This window comes from Oncorhynchus clarkii, chromosome 32, assembly GCF_045791955.1.
Source record: "Oncorhynchus clarkii lewisi isolate Uvic-CL-2024 chromosome 32, UVic_Ocla_1.0, whole genome shotgun sequence".
Taxonomy (NCBI): Eukaryota; Metazoa; Chordata; class Actinopteri; order Salmoniformes; family Salmonidae; genus Oncorhynchus; species Oncorhynchus clarkii.
In genome coordinates, this window is record NC_092178.1 from 31,397,677 (window position 1) to 31,415,567 (window position 17,891).

At 41.6% G+C, this 17,891-nt stretch overlaps 2 protein-coding genes across 4 annotated transcripts in view; one reads left to right on the forward strand and one right to left on the reverse strand.

The window, feature by feature from the left end:
• The window catches only part of LOC139391627 (autotaxin-like), a 35,497-nt gene extending 31,290 nt beyond the window's left edge, over positions 1–4,207 (reverse strand). The window contains exons 1-6 of one of the 2 annotated variants that reach the window (XM_071139007.1): positions 3,897–4,207; positions 2,358–2,463; positions 1,760–1,915; positions 1,079–1,204; positions 587–647; positions 217–314 (exon numbers count right to left, since the gene is read on the reverse strand). In XM_071139007.1, coding sequence (XP_070995108.1) covers positions 217–314; positions 587–647; positions 1,079–1,204; positions 1,760–1,915; positions 2,358–2,463; positions 3,897–3,914 — 565 coding nt within the window. In that variant the 5' untranslated portion in view covers positions 3,915–4,207. Of the gene's footprint in view, positions 1–216; positions 315–586; positions 648–1,078; positions 1,205–1,759; positions 1,916–2,357; positions 2,503–3,896 lie in introns of those variants that run through there. The other variant, XM_071139006.1, reaches the window with a different exon arrangement.
• The window catches only part of LOC139391629 (DEP domain-containing mTOR-interacting protein-like), a 29,397-nt gene continuing 13,911 nt past the window's right edge, over positions 2,406–17,891 (forward strand). Inside the window, exon 1 of one of the 2 annotated variants that reach the window (XM_071139010.1) lies at positions 2,406–2,540. The gene's annotated coding sequence lies outside the window, so the exon portion shown is untranslated. Of the gene's footprint in view, positions 2,610–17,891 lie in introns of both variants that reach the window. The other variant, XM_071139009.1, reaches the window with a different exon arrangement.

Here is a 17,891-nt window from a genome sequence, read left to right on the forward strand (position 1 = left end):
GTTTTAGACTGGGTACTGTAAGGTACTTTGTGACAACTGCTAACATAAAAACGACTTTACAAATTAAATGTGATTGACATGCAAGTTGCTAGTGGCTACCAAATGAAACTACCAAATTTAAACATTTTAAATTGAATTAAAATGCCTTTCTGCCTTCAATGCCATTAGCTACAGTATGGCCTATCTAGTGTCAGGATGTGAGTGGGAGTGACTTACTCAGTTTCTCCATGTTGGGGATCACCGCTTTGCCCTTCTTCATATAGGATGCCCGGAACCCATCCACCGACAGCATGATCAGAGGAGGACGGATAAAACTGTGAAGAATGATCAAATACTCAAAAGCTGTCATGGAAAATTAAATGTTGATAAGATGTCACTTCTTTAGTTTACACAAATTATATGGGAACCATATGGCCTAGCAGTGTTAGGTCAAAAAGTGCCAACAGGGCTACTGGTTCCAGTCCAAGTTGGAGGTGACTGCTCAACTGCTGCCACTTTCCCCAGACCATGAAGTTATTGTCGCTGTTTCTGAGGATAAAATCATAACTAATAAGAAAACATTCTTGAGTTTTTGATTCAAACTTACCCTGCAGGACATTCAGGGCCTGTGATGTCCTCACACTCACCATCCACCCATTTAGTGTCTCCTGCAACAGGAGAATTTGAAAAGTCTAACACATGATCTAGTAAAAGTCTGTTGCTGGTACATTGGAATTTGATTCAAAATAAGAATTTTCTTCACACTGCTTGTTGCAAAGTTTCACTTCTTCATTTCGAAAGTATGCAGATTAGCAAGGGTTGTCAGAGTATGAGGATGATACATATAATACATGTATACCATGAAGAATGTGAAAGTTACTCACAGTTTGCACTTTTTATCAGTTCATTTTAGAGCAAACAACATATGTGAAGCTAATGCACTTCTGTCCAAAGGAAGATGCAAGACAAGAACCCAAAGCCCACATCCTATGTCACCTTCTAACCAACTGCCTTCCCATTTGGGTCTCAATATGGAATGAACTGACCTAAATTAACTTTCTTCAACAGCCTTTCAGACATCCCAAGTTTGAGTGTGTACCTTTGCAGAGGGCTTTGTAGTTGGTGCAGCAGTCTCCTTTCTTCAGACAATCTTCTGAGCAGTGGCATGCATGTTCATCATTCCTCATCTCCCCACAGCGATCTTCACTGCACTCAAAGCCACCCGCTGCACCAGGGAAGGGACATAAGAGTCTGTATTCAGCATCAACAACTAGCTACAACAGGACTAGTCATGACTCATGGACACAAATCAATCAGAAAGCAAATTCAATATCAGCCATTGTTTAATTTGGTTGAATTATTTTCAACAGTAGTGGATGGTTATAATCTGTTCATATTGGGGATTGTAAACTTGGTGGTTCGAGCCCTGAATGCTGATTGGCTAAAAGCCATGCTACATCAGACCGTATACCATGGGTAAACATGCATTTTTACTGCTATAATTACGTTGGTAACCAGTTTATAATAGCATTAAGGCACCTCGGGTGTTTGTGGTATACGGCCAATATACCACGGCTAAGGGCTGTATACAGGCACTCCTTGTTGCGTGATGCTTAAGAACAGCCCGTAGCCATGGTATAATAGCAATAATGCACTTTGGGTGTTAGTGGTATACGGCCATATAGCACAACCCATCGGGCCTATTGTGCAATTATACCATGGCACCACAGTAAGAGACACCGTAAGAGAAAATAGTTCGAAGACAAGCTGGTACACAAACCTGTTTTTAAACAGTGCTCATCGAAATCTGAGCAGCAGCTGTAGTAGGTTTTGCACAAGTTGTCACATCTGCAACCTGGCGGTAAAGCTTCTTCCAATTCGAAACATCTGCCCTTACATGATCCTGCTGAGCTAACCCACAGGGAGTCTGAGATAGCTGGGACAAGAGAACACCATTACACAATGCTAAAGAGACACGCCAACTCCAAGTGACTCTGACTCAACTTCCATGGACGTGTCCTCGTATGGATACCACATTCACTAGAAAATAAGTCAGTGCATTGAAAATGTAGCCTGGTAAACACAGCTTGTGTGTTGCACATAATAAGCTATGGAATTATGACAAGACAAAGGCTAAAGGCGATCAAGCTGCAGAAAATGAAACGTCAATCTTAAATATTGGGTTACTACAGTTCCAGAAAAAAGGTGCAATATGGAAGAAAATGAACAGTGGTGATGCCAAAGAACAATTTCCATCTTTGAAGGGACAAAACAGTTATATTATTCTCTATTTTACTCCACTGTAATAAAAGCATTATTAGCCAATTGAGTGTCAGGGCAGGACAGGCCAGATGTCAACACAGAGATGAATTTCTCACTTTTGGTTTGTGGCGGAGATCCTGCATCTTCTCCAGGTCGACTTGCTTGAAAGACATATGCCACACTAACACCGGATCCGGTAAGGAGTGCGAAGAGAACAACTAACTGAGAAGAAGAGATAGATGTCATCCTAAAGCTGTTCATTCAACATCAGAATCAAGGAGTCAAGCCTAGACCATGAGGTATTCCACCTGATGAATTCAAACAGATCCAAAAATAATTTTCTACTAGTGCGAAAGTACCAGTTATAGGTAGGTACTGTGACAACTTAGATATTTGTATACTGGTCGATGTCAACTACATTCAAATACTCAAGCTGAGCATGATTTATCTTACACTGTAAAATGTAACCAATGGAATAGTCCCAAAAGTGCACATTTACAGCAAAATCAAGTGCACCTCAAATAGGCTAATAACTATTTGACCTACAGCCTATATTTGACTCTGGTCTAACCATAGCACCATCATTTTGACAAATATTTTGTTACTAGAGTATGTACTGTATGTGTTGAGCTTGAAATGTGATTCAACAATCATTGAAGAGAGGAACATAATATTTGTTTAGCTTGAAATACTCCTTTAAATTCATCACAACAAGTGGTTGTCTTTTGTTATTCCATAAACAGCCCACGGATTGACGCAGTTTGAAGAGAGGTTTGTTTTCCTAATGGAGAACAGAAAATCTGAATTTACGTATAAAAACTTAATTATCATGGCAAAATATTTCCTACACAAATGTTGCTTTTTAAAAACTACCCCCATGTTCTTGTATTTTGAACGAGGTACTTTGATCCCTGTATAGACCACCAGGTGTATTTATTTAGATTATTATTTATTTTTTACTGGGCTATTGAAACAAATATTTTTATCTGTGACATTTTCTGGTGGGGATAAATAAATAAGATGCTGATATTTAAGTAAATTAAGAGAAGACTTAAATGAATGTGATTAATTATAGGTTAATCAATCTGAACAGACGATTCCTGTCACTCATTTGCGATAATATTGTTTCAAGTTCATCCAAACTGTTGCAGTTAAACTGATACATCTGACACAGGCCTGCCTATTCCGTTTCAGTTGAAACGTTCAAATAATAGCTGGCACCATTTAAAAGGAATGAAGAACAATTCGTCACAGAACAGAATGGAGCCTTATAGTACATGACTGTTCAAAATATTAATCATTAGCCAATTAGCTTGTTTACTTGCCCGGGTAAACAAGTGCGTGTGCCACTATTTACAGACTGTAGCCTATCGACAATTAGGCGTAGCCTACCGACAATTAGGCTATTAATTAATTGTTTATTTTCATTGAAGACAATATATTAATGAATAGGATGAATAATTACATACGTTTTCTAATAGCCATCTTTCAAGATCTGGACGCCTGTCAATAAGATTCAAAGTACATTTTCTTCCCTACACCTATCAATATGTTGCAAGGACGCATTTTGCATTTTGTCAGGTTGTCCAAAAGAAATCCAAGAATTTCAAGACTACATTTCAGAATACAACAATTATGCAACAACTTTACCGTACCAATTTTCCCAGTAACATGTTCCAAATAGCGTATCCTCCTCTTTAGCATTCCCCAAAAGAGTCCAAAAATTGTGGGCAAAGTCCACCCCTGACCGTTCTGAATCGATGACCAGGGCACAGGGGTTCAGCGCTGTTGAGTTGTCTTGCTCAATTTGCTTTTTGCTGCAAACCACAGCGGATTAAGAAATGGTGACAGCTGCACTGTGGTACAAGGGTGCTGCTGGCAGATGTTCTGTAAACCATAGTCAGCACTAAACTGTGGGTTCACTCGACTCGCGCAATGACAGAGGGAGAGGGAGAGAGAGGCGCTCAGAGAGAGAAGGGGGTGGGTTTTTATAAAAACAACTTTCTCTACTACAGTTTATGTTGAAATGACAGCTGTAAAATCATGTAGCTGCCAAATTTGAGAAAACACCACCCCAAGAACTTGATTGGAAAAGGCCTTGGGAGCATAGATTAAATTGCCATACATGTTGACATTGCTAATGACATGTCCCTATACTATCTGGGTTGTTCTGACCTCCAAGGTGCTCCCAACCCTCCCCCCCAATATTCTGAAAAGGTCGACTGCCCCCCCCCCTCCCCCCAATGATATATATCCTATATTATTTAGGGGGGGGGGGGGGGGGGGGGGGGTTGGGAGCCCCTTGGAGGTCAGAACAACCCAGATAGTATAGGGACATGTCATTAGCAATGTCAACATGTATAGAATTGCGGGAAATTTGCTTTAACTGTTTACTTTGGGCTTCAACGTAGCTAGTTTGTTAACTAAGCTAGCAACTTGTAGCTAGCCAGTAACTCCTCCAGTATGTCTTGATGTCATTTCACATGACGGAAGCTGTAGAGATTGGTAAGAAATGGCACTTCTGTTGCCAAATATCTTATTCATTCATTTATTTAGATTTTTAAGCATTAAATTACCTGGTATGGTGGTGCATTGATCAGTTATACAGTTTAAAGCGGTTATTTTTGCATTTTTGTCAACCTTTAAAGTAACTGTCCAGTGTTTGCAGATTTCTATGAAATATGACCTATAATTAATTACAGCAGCTTTTCTGTGTTGGAATGGTGTGGGCGTACCCCAACAACAGAATGGTGTGAGCGTACCCCAACAACAGAATGGTGTGAGCGTACCCCAACAACAGAATGGTGTGAGCGTATACCGGTCATACAAAATATTCCTGCGAGTAGAACGGTGATTGGCCAGATCATCCTCTATAAGGAAATAGCAAGCATTTTTTAACAGCATGTTTGAGATACAAGTTTGAGGTGGGTTTTTTAAAGAGTTTTTTTCTCCTATTTATGCTGTGGCCACAAATATGAGTATAGGATGAGTAAACAACATTACTTGGGTATGAGTTAAAAGAATATTAACTTCTAAAAGTGAGATTTTCACTGGACAGTTACTTTAAAACTGCAACATTTCCCCTCATCCTCTTGGCAACATGGGGAGAATAGCATGAGATGAGCTATAAAACAGAAGATTTTAATCCCTGCCCTAGAATTTGCTTTAAAACTGCAAAATTGTCTCTCAGATTCATGACACAATGTGTAGAATAGCATTATTAAACTGCCCCATGGCAAAATGTGTTGAAATGCAGGAAGTAAGCTGTTTTCATGATGGGGGGCCTTTCACTTATCCTTCCACTTATACTGTGTTTTCAAAATACCCCTCCATATAACCCTCAAAATATCTACACCCTTGCATGGGAGGTGAGCGCACAGAGTGATTCAGATAACAGCTAGGCCTCTACTATATGTCAGATATGGCATGTGTCCCCTTGTCGACCTCTACTTGTGATGCTAGGGATTTGACTTGAAATTGACACCTTATTGAAATATGTTGTGAAAATGCATGGAAAAGAACTTCACTTGCCCTTTGTAATTGCCTGTGTGATGTTGACAGGGTAACACATACCTTTTTAGGTATGAGGCCCTGATTTCATTTACTACAACAAATACTCCCCATTCTGTATAGTTTACCGATCATTCTGTTCTGTTTACTGAGTCAAAGGGGGATGTCACAATGCAAAGGGAACAGTTACTCAATGCTCCTCTCAAGGCTGTCCCAGAAGTATAGAGGGTTCAACCCGCCCACAGGGGCATCTTTCAGTGCATGCTGATATACAGTACAGTACACAATGTTATATTCCATTCATTTCGCAGGGGCTCTGATTCACAGAATTATAAAGACTGCAATGTTACCAATACTCTGAAATCTGTATTTTTATGGCAGTCAAGCTCTTTACAGGAGCCTCTCTGTCACTGCTTTACTGTTTTGAAACTAATCAGGACAACCTTTGCTTGAGGGCATCCACTCCCTAAAATGTACACTGATGTTATGAAATATTTATGAATCAATGTTTTTTTATTCAGCCGTTGGAGGCTTAGGGAGTCATGGGTAGCTGTTGAATGACACAGCATTAAGACTTAAAGCTTGTCCTGTCTAATTAAGCTATTAGGCCTCTGGAGCATTATCTGGCATGGCCATGGAACAATTTGATTGGACCGTGAACCTCTGCTACATGGAGCTATGCTTACCTCTCTGATCCTACAGGAAGTTGGATTGGATAGGGTTTCAACTTCCATGTCACCTGGGAACCAGATTAATTAAACATTTTCTTTCTCTCTCTCTCTTTCTCTCTGAAAAAGGGCTTCATTCAACTTCCGACACGGACTAAAATGACAGACTGTCTTGGATTGGACACAGTCTCGTTCCCCCTCAGGCTCTGGTTGGCTAACTTTACTATAAGGACACTTATTGGATATGGTTTCTAACAACGCTATCTTGCAATTTTTGACCAGAGAATCCTGCATGTAAGAGCCCTGGAGTTTATTTTTTCTAACTCCAGATACACACCACAGGTTGAAATGGTTAAAGAAAATACATTAGACAAAGAAGAATATTATGAATTTGTGAGTTTATCACTGCTCCACATGCAGTATTGCTCAAGACCCACCCTGCTTCAGTCTTTGTACAGTCAAAAGTGTCACCCACTCTGACAGACCTAAAAGGAAACATTGTTGCTACTCTAGATTAATTGAACATATTAAGAATTGCCCAGGAATAAAATTGACAGTAATATGGTTATAGGAAGTCAGGTCAAGAGTATACTCAAATAAGCTTGTGCTGACATTGCTCTCAAACAATGTGAAAGAGCACACCACTGCACTTTGGACAAAGTTTGTAAATATTTGCCCTACCACACACACACACACACACACAGTGTTCACCTGTAACAACGTAAAGATTACTTGTTACTTGCGGGGAAAGGCTGAGATGTTTCGCCTAGTACAAGTGGCAGAACCACGGTGGACAAGTCGGTAGCAGACAAATCAACATCCCCTCCCTTCTTAAAGCCTCGGCCAAGTCTAAGAGCCAAATGAACCTCTCCTTTTTCCAAAATTCAAAAGATGCCAGCCAGGTGTAGGTACACTCATACAAAATTGGTATTCGTCCAAAGAAACAGTGACACAAAAACCAGAGCGCCAGTAGAATTGTTCCTCATAATACTAATATCACATAGCCTATGGACAGATGTAATATTTGACTGTTTTACCTTATTCATGTTGTTTATTGCTCAGTGTGTAGTGGCGAGTTGCGTAGAATTTTGACCACACAGCCCACTAATGTAAGACCATTGACCTACAGTTGAAGTCGGAAGTTTACATACACTTAGGTTGGAGTCATTAAAACTTGTTTTTCAACCACTCCGCAAATTTCTTGTTAACAAACTATAGTTTTGGCAAGTCGGTTAGGACATCTACTTTGTGCATGACACAAGTAATTTTTCCAACAATTGTTTACAGATAAATTATTTCACTTATAATTCACTGTATCACAATTCCAGTGGGTCAGAAGTTTACATACACTAAGTTGATTGTGACTTTAAACAGCTTGGAGAATTCCTGAAAATTATGTCATGGCTTTAGAAGCTTTTGATAGGCTAATTTACATCATTTGAGTCAATTGGAGGTGTACCTGTGGATGTATTTCAAGGCCTACCTTCAAAATCAGTGCCTCTTTGCTTGACATCATGGGAAAATCAAAAGAAATCAGCCAAAACCTTAGAAAAAAATTGTAGACCTCCACCATTCTGGTTCATCCTTGGGAGTCATTTCCAAACGTCTGAATGTACCACGCTCATCTATACAAACAATAGTACACAAGTATGAAGACCATGGGACCATGCAGCCATCATACCGCTCAGGAAGGAAGTGCTTTCTGTCTCCTAGAGATGAACGTACTTTGGTGCAAAAAATGCAAATCAATCTCAGAACAACAGCAAAGGACCTTGTGAAGATGCTGGAGGAAACAGGTACAAAAGTATCTATATCCACAGTAAAACAAGTCCCATATCGACATAACCTGAAAGGCAAGGAAGAAGCCACTGCTCCAAAACTGCCATAAATAAAGCCAGACTACGGTTTACAACTGCACATTGGGACAAAGATCGTATTTTTTGGAGAAATGTCCTCTGGTCTGATGAAAGTGTCCTCTGGTCATCAGTATCATATCAGTTTGTCTCTGTGGATGGTTTGTCCTCTGACAAATCAACTGTAAATTTTGGTGTTCCTCAAGGTTACGATTTGGGACCACTATTTTTTCACTATATATTTTACCTCTTGGTGATGTCATTCGGAAACATAATGTTAACTTTCACTGCTATGCAGATGACACACAGCTGTACATTTCGATGAAACATGGTGAAGCCCCAAAATTGCCCTTCCTGGAAGCCTGTGTTTCAGACATAAGGCTGCACATTTTCTACTTTTAAACTCAGACAAAACAGAGATGCTTGTTCTAGGTCCCAAGAAACAAAAAGATATTCTGTTGAATCTGACAACTAATCTTGATGGTTGTACAGTCGTCTCAAATAAAACTGTGAAGGACCTCGGCGTTACTCTGGACCCTGATCTCTCTTTTGACGAACATATTAAGACTGTTTCAAGGACAGCTTTTTTCCATCTACGTAACATTGCAAAAATCAGAAATTTTCTGTCCAAAAATTATGCAGAAAAATGTATCCATGCTTTTGTAACTTCTAGGTTAGACTACTGGAATGCTCTACTTTCCGGCTACCCGGATAAAGCACTAAATACATTTCAGTTAGTGCTAAACACGGCTGCTAGTATCTTGACTAGAACCAAAACATTTGATTATTTTACTCCAGTGCTAGTTTAAGGTTTTACTGCTAACCAACAAAGCATTACATGGGCTTGCTCCTACCTATTTTTCCGATTTGGTCCTGCCGTACACGTATGCTACGGTCACAAGACGCAGGCCTCCTAACTGTCCTTAGAATTTCTAAGCAAACAGCTGGAGGCAGGGCTTTCTCCTATAGAGCTCCATTTTTATGGAATGGTCTGCCTACCCATGTGAGAGACGCAGACTCGGTCTCAACCTTTAAGTCTTCATTGAAGACTCATCTCTTCAATAGGTTCTTATGATTGTGTGTAGTCTGGCCCAGGAGTGTGAAAGTGAACGGAAAGGCACTAAAGCAACAAACCGCCCTTGCTGTCTCTGCCTGGCCGATTCCCCTCTCTCCACTGGGATTCTCTGCCTCTAACCCTATTACAGGGGCTGAGTCACTGGCTTACTGGTGCTCTTCCATGCCGTCCCTAGGAGGGGTGCGTCACTTGAATGGGTTGAGTCACTGACGTGATATTCCTGTCTGGGTTGGCGCACCCCCTTGGGTTGTGCCGTGGCTGAGATCTTTGTGGGCTATACTCGGCCTTGTCTCAGGATGGTAAGTTGGTGGTTGAAGATATCCCTCTAGTGGTGTGCTTTGGCAAAGTGGGTGGGGTTATATCCTGCCTGTTTGGCCCTGTCCGGGGGTATCGTCGGATGGGGCCACAGTGTCCCTTCTGTCTCAGCCTCCAGTATTTATGCTGCAGTAGTTTGTGTCGGGGTGTCACGCCCTGACCTTAGAGAGCCGTTTTTTCTCTATTTGGTTAGGTCAGGATGTGATGTGGGGTGGGCATTCTATGTTTTCTGTTTCTATGTTTTGGCCGGGTATGGTTCTCAATCAGGGACAGCTGTCAATCATTGTCTCTGATTGCGAATCATACATAGGCAGCCTGTTTTTCCACTTTAGTTGTGGGTAGTTATCTTTGTTAGTGGTCTGTATAGCCCGAGGCGACATTCTAAATAAAGGAAAATGTACGCTCACCATGCTGCACCTTGGTCCGGTCATTTCCCTGATGACGTTCGTGACACGGGGGGGGTAGGGTCAGTCTGTTATATCTGGAGTATTTCTCCTGTCTTATCCAGTGTCTTGTGTTAATTTAAGTATGCTCTCTCTAATTCTCTCTCTTTCCCTCTTTATTTCTTTCTTTCTCTCTCTCGGAGGACCTTTCTTTCTCTCTCTCGGAGCCCCAGTCCACCTGGCCATACTACTGCTCCAGTTTCAACTGTTCTGCCTGCGGCTATGGAATCCTAACCTGGTCATCAATGTGCTACCTGTCCCAGACCTGCTGTTTTCAACTTTCTAGAGACAACTGGAGTGGTAGAGATACTCTGAATGATCGGCTATAAAAATCCAACTGACATTTACTCCTGAGGTGCTGACCTGTTGCACCCCCGACATCCACTGTGATTATTATTATTTGACCCTGCTGGTCATCTATGAATGTTTGAACATTTTGGTCATGTACTGTTATAATCTCCACCCGGCACAGCCAGAAGACTGGCCACCCCTCATAGCCTGGTTCCTCTCTAGGTTTCTTCCTAGGTTCTGGCCTTTCTAGGGAGTTTTTCCTAGCCACTGTGCTTCTACACCTTCATTGCTTGCTGTTTGGGGTTTTAGGCTTGGTTTCTGTACAGCACTTTGAGATATTGTAACGGTTTTCTTCCTCTGAAGGAGAGGACCAAAATGCAGCGTGGTTAGTGTTAAACATCTTTAATAAAGACGATAATGGAGAACACTACAAAAATACAAAACAATAAATGTGAAAACCGAAACAGTCCTGTGTGGTGAAACAGACACGGAAACAATCACCCACAAAACAACAGTGAAACCCAGGCTACCTAAGTATCATTCTCAATCAGAGACAACTAACGACACCTGCCTCTGATTGAGAACCATACTAGGCCGAACACAGAAAAACAACCTAGACACACAAAACATAGAATGCCCACCCAACTCACGTCCTGACCAACTAAAACAAACAATTAACACAATAACTAGGGTCAGAACGTGACAGATATCAGCTGATGTAAGAAGGGCTTTATAAATACATTTGATTTGATTTAGAACTGTTTGGCCGTAATGACCATCGTTATGTCTGGAGGAAAAAGGGGGAGGCTTGCAAGCCAAAGAACACCATCCCAACCGTGACGCACGGGGGTGGCAGCATCATGTTGTGGAGGTGCTTTGCTGCAGGAGGGACTGGTTCACTTCACAAAATAGATGGCATCATGAGGTAGGAAAATTATGTGGATATATTGAAGCAACATCTCAAGACATCAGTCAGGAAGTTAAAGCTTGGTCGCAAATGGGTCTTCCAAATGGACAATGACCCCAAGCATACTTCCAAATGGCTTAAGGACAACAAAGTCAAGGTATTGGAGTGGGCATCACAAAGCCCTGACCTCAATCCCATAGAAAATTTGTGGGCAGAACTGAAAAAGCGTGTGCGAGCAAGGAGGCTTACAAACCTGACTCAGTTACACCAGCTCTGTCAGGAGGAATGGGCCAAAATTCACCCAACTTATTGTGGGAAGCATGTGGAAGGCTACCTAAAACATTTTACCCAAGTTAAACAATTTAACGGCAATGCTACCAAATTCTAATTGAGTGTATGTAAACTTCTGACCCACTGGGAATGTGATGAAAGAAATAAAAGCTGAAATAAATAATTCTCTACTATTATTCTGGAATTTCACATTCTTAAAATAAAGTGGTGATCCTAACTGACCCAAGACGGGGAATTTTTACTAAATGTCAGGAATTATGAAAAACTGAGTTTAAATGTATTTGGCTAAGGTGAATGTAAACTTCCAACTTCAACTGTAGTTCAAATTATGTAATGTAACTAAAAAAACATATTTGAACTTCTTGTACTGCATGCTGAGAGGCCGGTTGAGGGGTATTATTCATTTATTGTATTTTGAAGGCCAAGCCATAGTTCACAAGTTTGAGAATTGTGAACGTTGGCAGTTTGCTCCTTGAAAGGCTGACATGTTTGAGGCTGTCTCTATGCTCTGCACAATAAGCAACTTCAAAAGACATGTTTCAGCATGGAATTAGTATTGTTCATCGGGTGATTCCATATGAGATTGGCCCAAAGATTTTTACTTTGTTTTGGATATTCAAGAAATTAAATCCATAGAAAGGTCATTTTGGGGAAGGATGTTTTGGCATACCTTTGAAATCTGTTTAATAATTATTGAATTTGGGAAATTTGTTACATTTTGGCCTTACCCAGTCCTTCCTTTAGACACTACAACAATGAAGGCCAAAATGTCACTAATTTCCCCAATTGAATTAATTCTTTCTCAGTAGTCATTTTGGATACAGACTTCAAAGGTATGCCAAACATGCTTCCCCCAAATGACCTTTCTATGGATTGGTAATGGGTAAAAGCACAAGAACTACTGTACGTAAGGTTTGTCCTCTAATGCACTGCCCTTCAAAACTACCACATCCATGATGCCATGGGATATGTTTGCGCTTTTGTGCTTTGTGATGCTCAAGGTACATAGTAGAAGAGGGTCCCTTAACCACATATCTAAAATCACATAACCCTACTGCCAATTCTAATCTTAACCATTTGTGGGATTAAAAAATATGTTATACTGTATCAGTTTTTAGGAACTTGAATGTCATTGGAGGAAGGGGAGGAACATTCCTCTATTTAAATGGAATAAAACACACATATATTCGCTCTAACCACTAGGCTACCATATTTAGTGATGAGACATGATATTTATTCAGTATAGATTAATCTAAAATGATGTTTTTCCCATATGGAAAAATATGAATCTATACTGAATAAATATCATGTCTTGTCACTAAATATGGTAGCCTAGTCGTTAGAGCATTGGGCCAATAACTGAAAGTTTGCTGGAATGAGTTCCTGAGCTGACAAGGTAAAAATCTGTTGTTCTGCCCTGGAGCAAGGCAGTTAACCTGTTCCCTGGGCGCCGAAGACGTGGATGTCGATAAAGGCAGCCCCCCGCACCTCTCTAATTCAAAGGGGTTGGGTTAAATGCAGATAACACATATCAGTTGTACAACTGACTAGGTATTCACCCTTTCCTTAAATACAGTATCTGGATAAAAACACTGTTTTGCAATACAGTATCTGTATTTAAGGAAACAGCACACCCTATTTTCTGTCCTCCTCTAGGTTCCTATTCAGTATTTAAAAATGGTTCATGGCTTTATAATTTACACATTCCTGAATTCCCAATGAGTTTGTTAAGCCAAAGAGTTTGAAACCTCTCTGGTTTAACTGTTCATTTAAATAGCTGATGATGAGTTCGCATCAATACGTTAACATTTAATGTTAGTCAGCAAGCAAACACAATCTGATACATACTTTTGTATAGACAGTATAGTGTAGGTGGACACTTTCTCAAATGAGTGTATTCAGCTATTTTAGCCAAACCCGTTGCTGATAAGTGTATAAAATTGAGACAGCCATGCAATCTCCATAGACAAACATTGGCAGTAGAATGGCCTTACTGACTCGCTCAGTAACTTTCAATGTGGCACCGTAATAGGATGCCACTTTTCCAACAAGTCTGTTCGTCAATATTGTGTCCTGCTCGAGCAGCACCGGTCAACTCTAAATGCTATTATTTTGAAGTGGAAACGTCTAGGAGCAACAATGGCTCAGCCATAAGGTGATAGTCCACACAAGCTCACAGAATGGGACCACCAAGAGCGTGTAGCACATAAAAATTGTCTGTCCTCGGTTGCAACACTCACTACCGAGTTCCAAACTGCTTCTGGAAGCAATGTCAGCACAATAACTGTTTGTCGGGAGCTTAATGAAATGGGTTTCCATGGCCGAGCAGCCCCACACAAACCTAAGATCACCATAGGCAATGCCAAGCGCCGGCTGGAGTGGTGTAAAACTCGCTGCCATCTGGAGCAGTGGAAACACGTTCGCTGGACTGATGAATCACGCTTCACCATCGGACAGTCCGATGGACGGATCTGGGTCTGGTGGATGCCAGGAGAATGCTTCCTGACCGAATGCATACTGTCAACTGTAAAGTTTGGTGGAGGAGGAATAATGGTCTGGGTCTGTTTTTCATGGTTCGGACTAGGCCCCTTAGTTTCAGTAAAGGGAAATCTTAATGCTACAGCATACAATGACATCTAGACGATTCTGTGCTTCCAACTTTGTGACAACAGTTTGGGGAAGGCCCTTTCCTGTTTCATTATGTCAATGCCTCCGTGCACAAAGTAAGGTCCATACAGAAATGGTTTGTTGAGATTGGTGTCAAAGAACTTGACTGGCCTGCTCAGAGCCCTGACCTCAACCCCATCGAACACCTTTGGGATGAATTCGAACGCCGACGCCGAGCCAGGCCTAATCACCCAACATCAGTGCCCAACCTCACTAATGCTCGTGGCTGAATGGAAGCAAGTTCCAGCAGCAATGTTCCAACAGCTAGTGGAAAGCCTTCCCAGAAGAGTGGAGGCTGTTATAGCAGCAAAGGGGGGACCAACTCCATATTAATGTCCATGATTTTGGAATGAGATGTTCGACAAGCATGTGTCCACATACTTTTGGTCATGTAGTGTATGTCTTGAATTTTCCCTTCTGTTCTTCTGCTTTCGGCACCCGTATGTTTTCATCTGTCCATTTTTCTATCGTTATTAAACTTATCAGTGGGATATTTTGCAAGTTTCTGGTCAAACTACCCACCATTGCTGTTTTGAAAGGTAACTTGAGTTCTGAATGTTTTACATTATCGAGGGGAGAATGAACAGATAACCATTCAGATCTCTTGCAGTAGCAATTGAAATCTTTCCCATCCAATCGATGATTGAATGATCTGACATGCAAGTTCAAAAGATTTGTGAATTTGGGAGCATATTTTTGGGAGAGACAATTTTTGCTAGATACTGGTGTAAGGTGCTGCTTGCTGATGCAAGACTTAAAGGAGCAATCAGCAGTTGAAACAATAACAAAGCGTGATCCCTGTCACTGTTTCAGTAAAAGGGTAAGGGATGGAGCTAGAGAAATGTAGCCACTCAAATGTATAGACTTAACTATGGATGCAAGGACTGACGATCCATGATATAAAAGTATAAACATAACCATAGTTTGAGGCAATACAGTGTTTGTTTACATTTACTTTATTTACAAACATTGGAGTAAAAAAAAAAGCGTATATTTTGGGTTCTGATGGGGTGCACCAGTTGAACTAAGCTCATGAGGCATTTAAGTTATATTCTTCATGAATCATTCAGAACATACAGTTGAAGCCGGAAGTTTGCCTATACTTAGGTTGGAGTCATTACTCCTACTCAACTTTTTCACTCCGGACGCTTTATCTGGACACGGTTCGTCAGGACCTCCAACAGCCGAAGCTAAGTAGTAACATTAACATGATGCCTTCTAATTGCAGTCGCTGTACTCGCCTTACGGCGAGGATAGCTGTGCTACAAGCCCAGCTTCAGACGCAATCGCTAGGCAAGGGTAATTTCAGTGTAGGAAAGGATGAAACCGCGTCTGTGCCACCAGTAAGTACAGATAGTAGTATAAATCCCCTGGCACAGTCCCCGCAGCCGGACAACTTTCTCACGGTTTCTGGAAGGAAATGCTGTAGGAACGCTCAACCGGTGTCGCTCATTCAGCCGACAGAAACTTTCAACCGGTTTTCCCCATTAAGCAGCGGGTCGGAGTCAGAGGCCGAGTCTTCTCTGGTCTCTACTCCTCCCGTTACGGGGTCTGAGACGCCGAAGCTTCCCACCATTAGCTCTGACAAATTGAAAACTCTAGTCATTGGCGACTCCATTACCCGCAGTATTAGACTTAAAACGAATCATCCAGCGATCATACACTGTTTACCGGGGGGCAGGGCTACCGACGTTAAGGCTAATCTGAAGATGGTGCTGGCTAAAGCTAAAACTGGCGAGTGTAGAGAGTATAGAGATATTGTTATCCACGTCGGCACCAACGATGTTAGGATGAAACAGTCAGAGATCACCAAGCGCAACATAGCTTCTGCGTGTAAATCAGCTAGAAAGATGTGTCGGCATCGAGTAATTGTCTCTGGCCCCCTCCCAGTTAGGGGGAGTGATGAGCTCTACAGCAGAGTCTCACAACTCAATCGCTGGTTGAAAACTGTTTTCTGCCCCTCCCAAAAGATAGAATTTGTAGATAATTGGCCCTCTTTCTGGGACTCACCCACAAACAGGACCAAGCCTGACCTGCTGAGGAGTGACGGACTCCATCCTAGCTGGAGGGGTGCTCTCATTTTATCTACCAACATAGACAGGGCTCTAACTCCTCTAGCTCCACAATGAAATAGGGTGCAGGCCAGGCAGCAGGCTGTTAGCCAGCCTGCCAGCATAGTGGAGTCTGCCACTAGCACAGTCAGTGTAGTCAGCTCAGCTATCACCATTGAGACCGTGTCTGTGCCTCGACCTGGGTTGGGCAAAACTAAACATGGCGGTGTTCGCCTTAGCAATCTCACTAGGATAAAGACCACCTCCATTCCTGTCATTATTGAAAGAGATCATGATACCTCACATCTCAAAATAGGGCTACTTAATGTTAGGTTCCTTACTTCAAAGGCAATTATAGTCAATGAACTAATCACTGATCATAATCTTGATGTGATTGGCCTGACTGAAACATGGCTTAAGCCTGATGAATTTACTGTGTTAAATGAGGCCTCACCTCCTGGCTACACTAGTGACCATATCCCCCGTGCATCCCGCAAAGGCGGAGGTGTTGCTAACATTTACGATAGCAAATTTCAATTTACAAAAAAAAAAAGACGTTTTCGTCTTTTGAGCTTCTAGTCATGAAATCTATGCAGCCTACTCAATCACTTTTTATAGCTACTGTTTACAGGCCTCCTGGGCCATATACAGCGTTCCTCACTGAGTTCCCTGAACTCCTATCGGACCTTGTAGTCATAGCGGATAATATTCTAATCTTTGGTGACTTTAATATTCACATGGAAAAGTCCACAGACCCACTCCAAAAGGCTTTCGGAGCCATCATCGACTCAGTGGGTTTTGTCCAACATGTCTCTGGACCCACTCACTGTCACAGTCATACGCTGGACCTAGTTTTGTCCCATGGAATAAATGTTGTGGATCTTAATGTTTTTCCTCATAATCCTGGACTATCGGACCACCATTTTATTACGTTTGCAATTGCAACAAATAATCTGCTCAGACCCCAACCAAGGATCATCAAAAGTCGTGCTATAAATTCACAGACAACACAAAGATTCCTTGATGTCCTTCCAGATTCCCTCTGTCTACCCAAGGACGCCAGAGGACAAAAATCAGTTAACCACCTAACTGAGGAACTCAATTTAACCTTGCGCAATACCCTAGATGCAGTTGCACCCCTAAAAACTAAAAACATTTCTCATAAGAAACTAGCTCCCTGGTACACAGAAAATACCCGAGCTCTGAAGCAAGCTTCCAGAAAATTGGAACGGAAATGGCGCCACACCAAACTGGAAGTCTTGGAAAGACAGTACTGTGCAGTACCGAAGAGCCCTTACTGCTGCTCGATCATCCTATTTTTCTAACTTAATTGAGGAAAATAAGAACAATCCGAAATTCCTTTTTGATACTGTCGCAAAGCTAACTAAAAAGCAGCATTCCCCAAGAGAGGATGACTTTCACTTTAGCAGTGATAAATTCATGAACTTCTTTGAGGAAAAGATTATGATTATTAGAAAGCAAATTACGGACTCCTCCTTAAATCTGCGTATTCCTTCAAAGCTCAGTTGTCCTGAGTCTGCACAACTCTGCCAGGACCTAGGATCAAGAGAGACGCTCA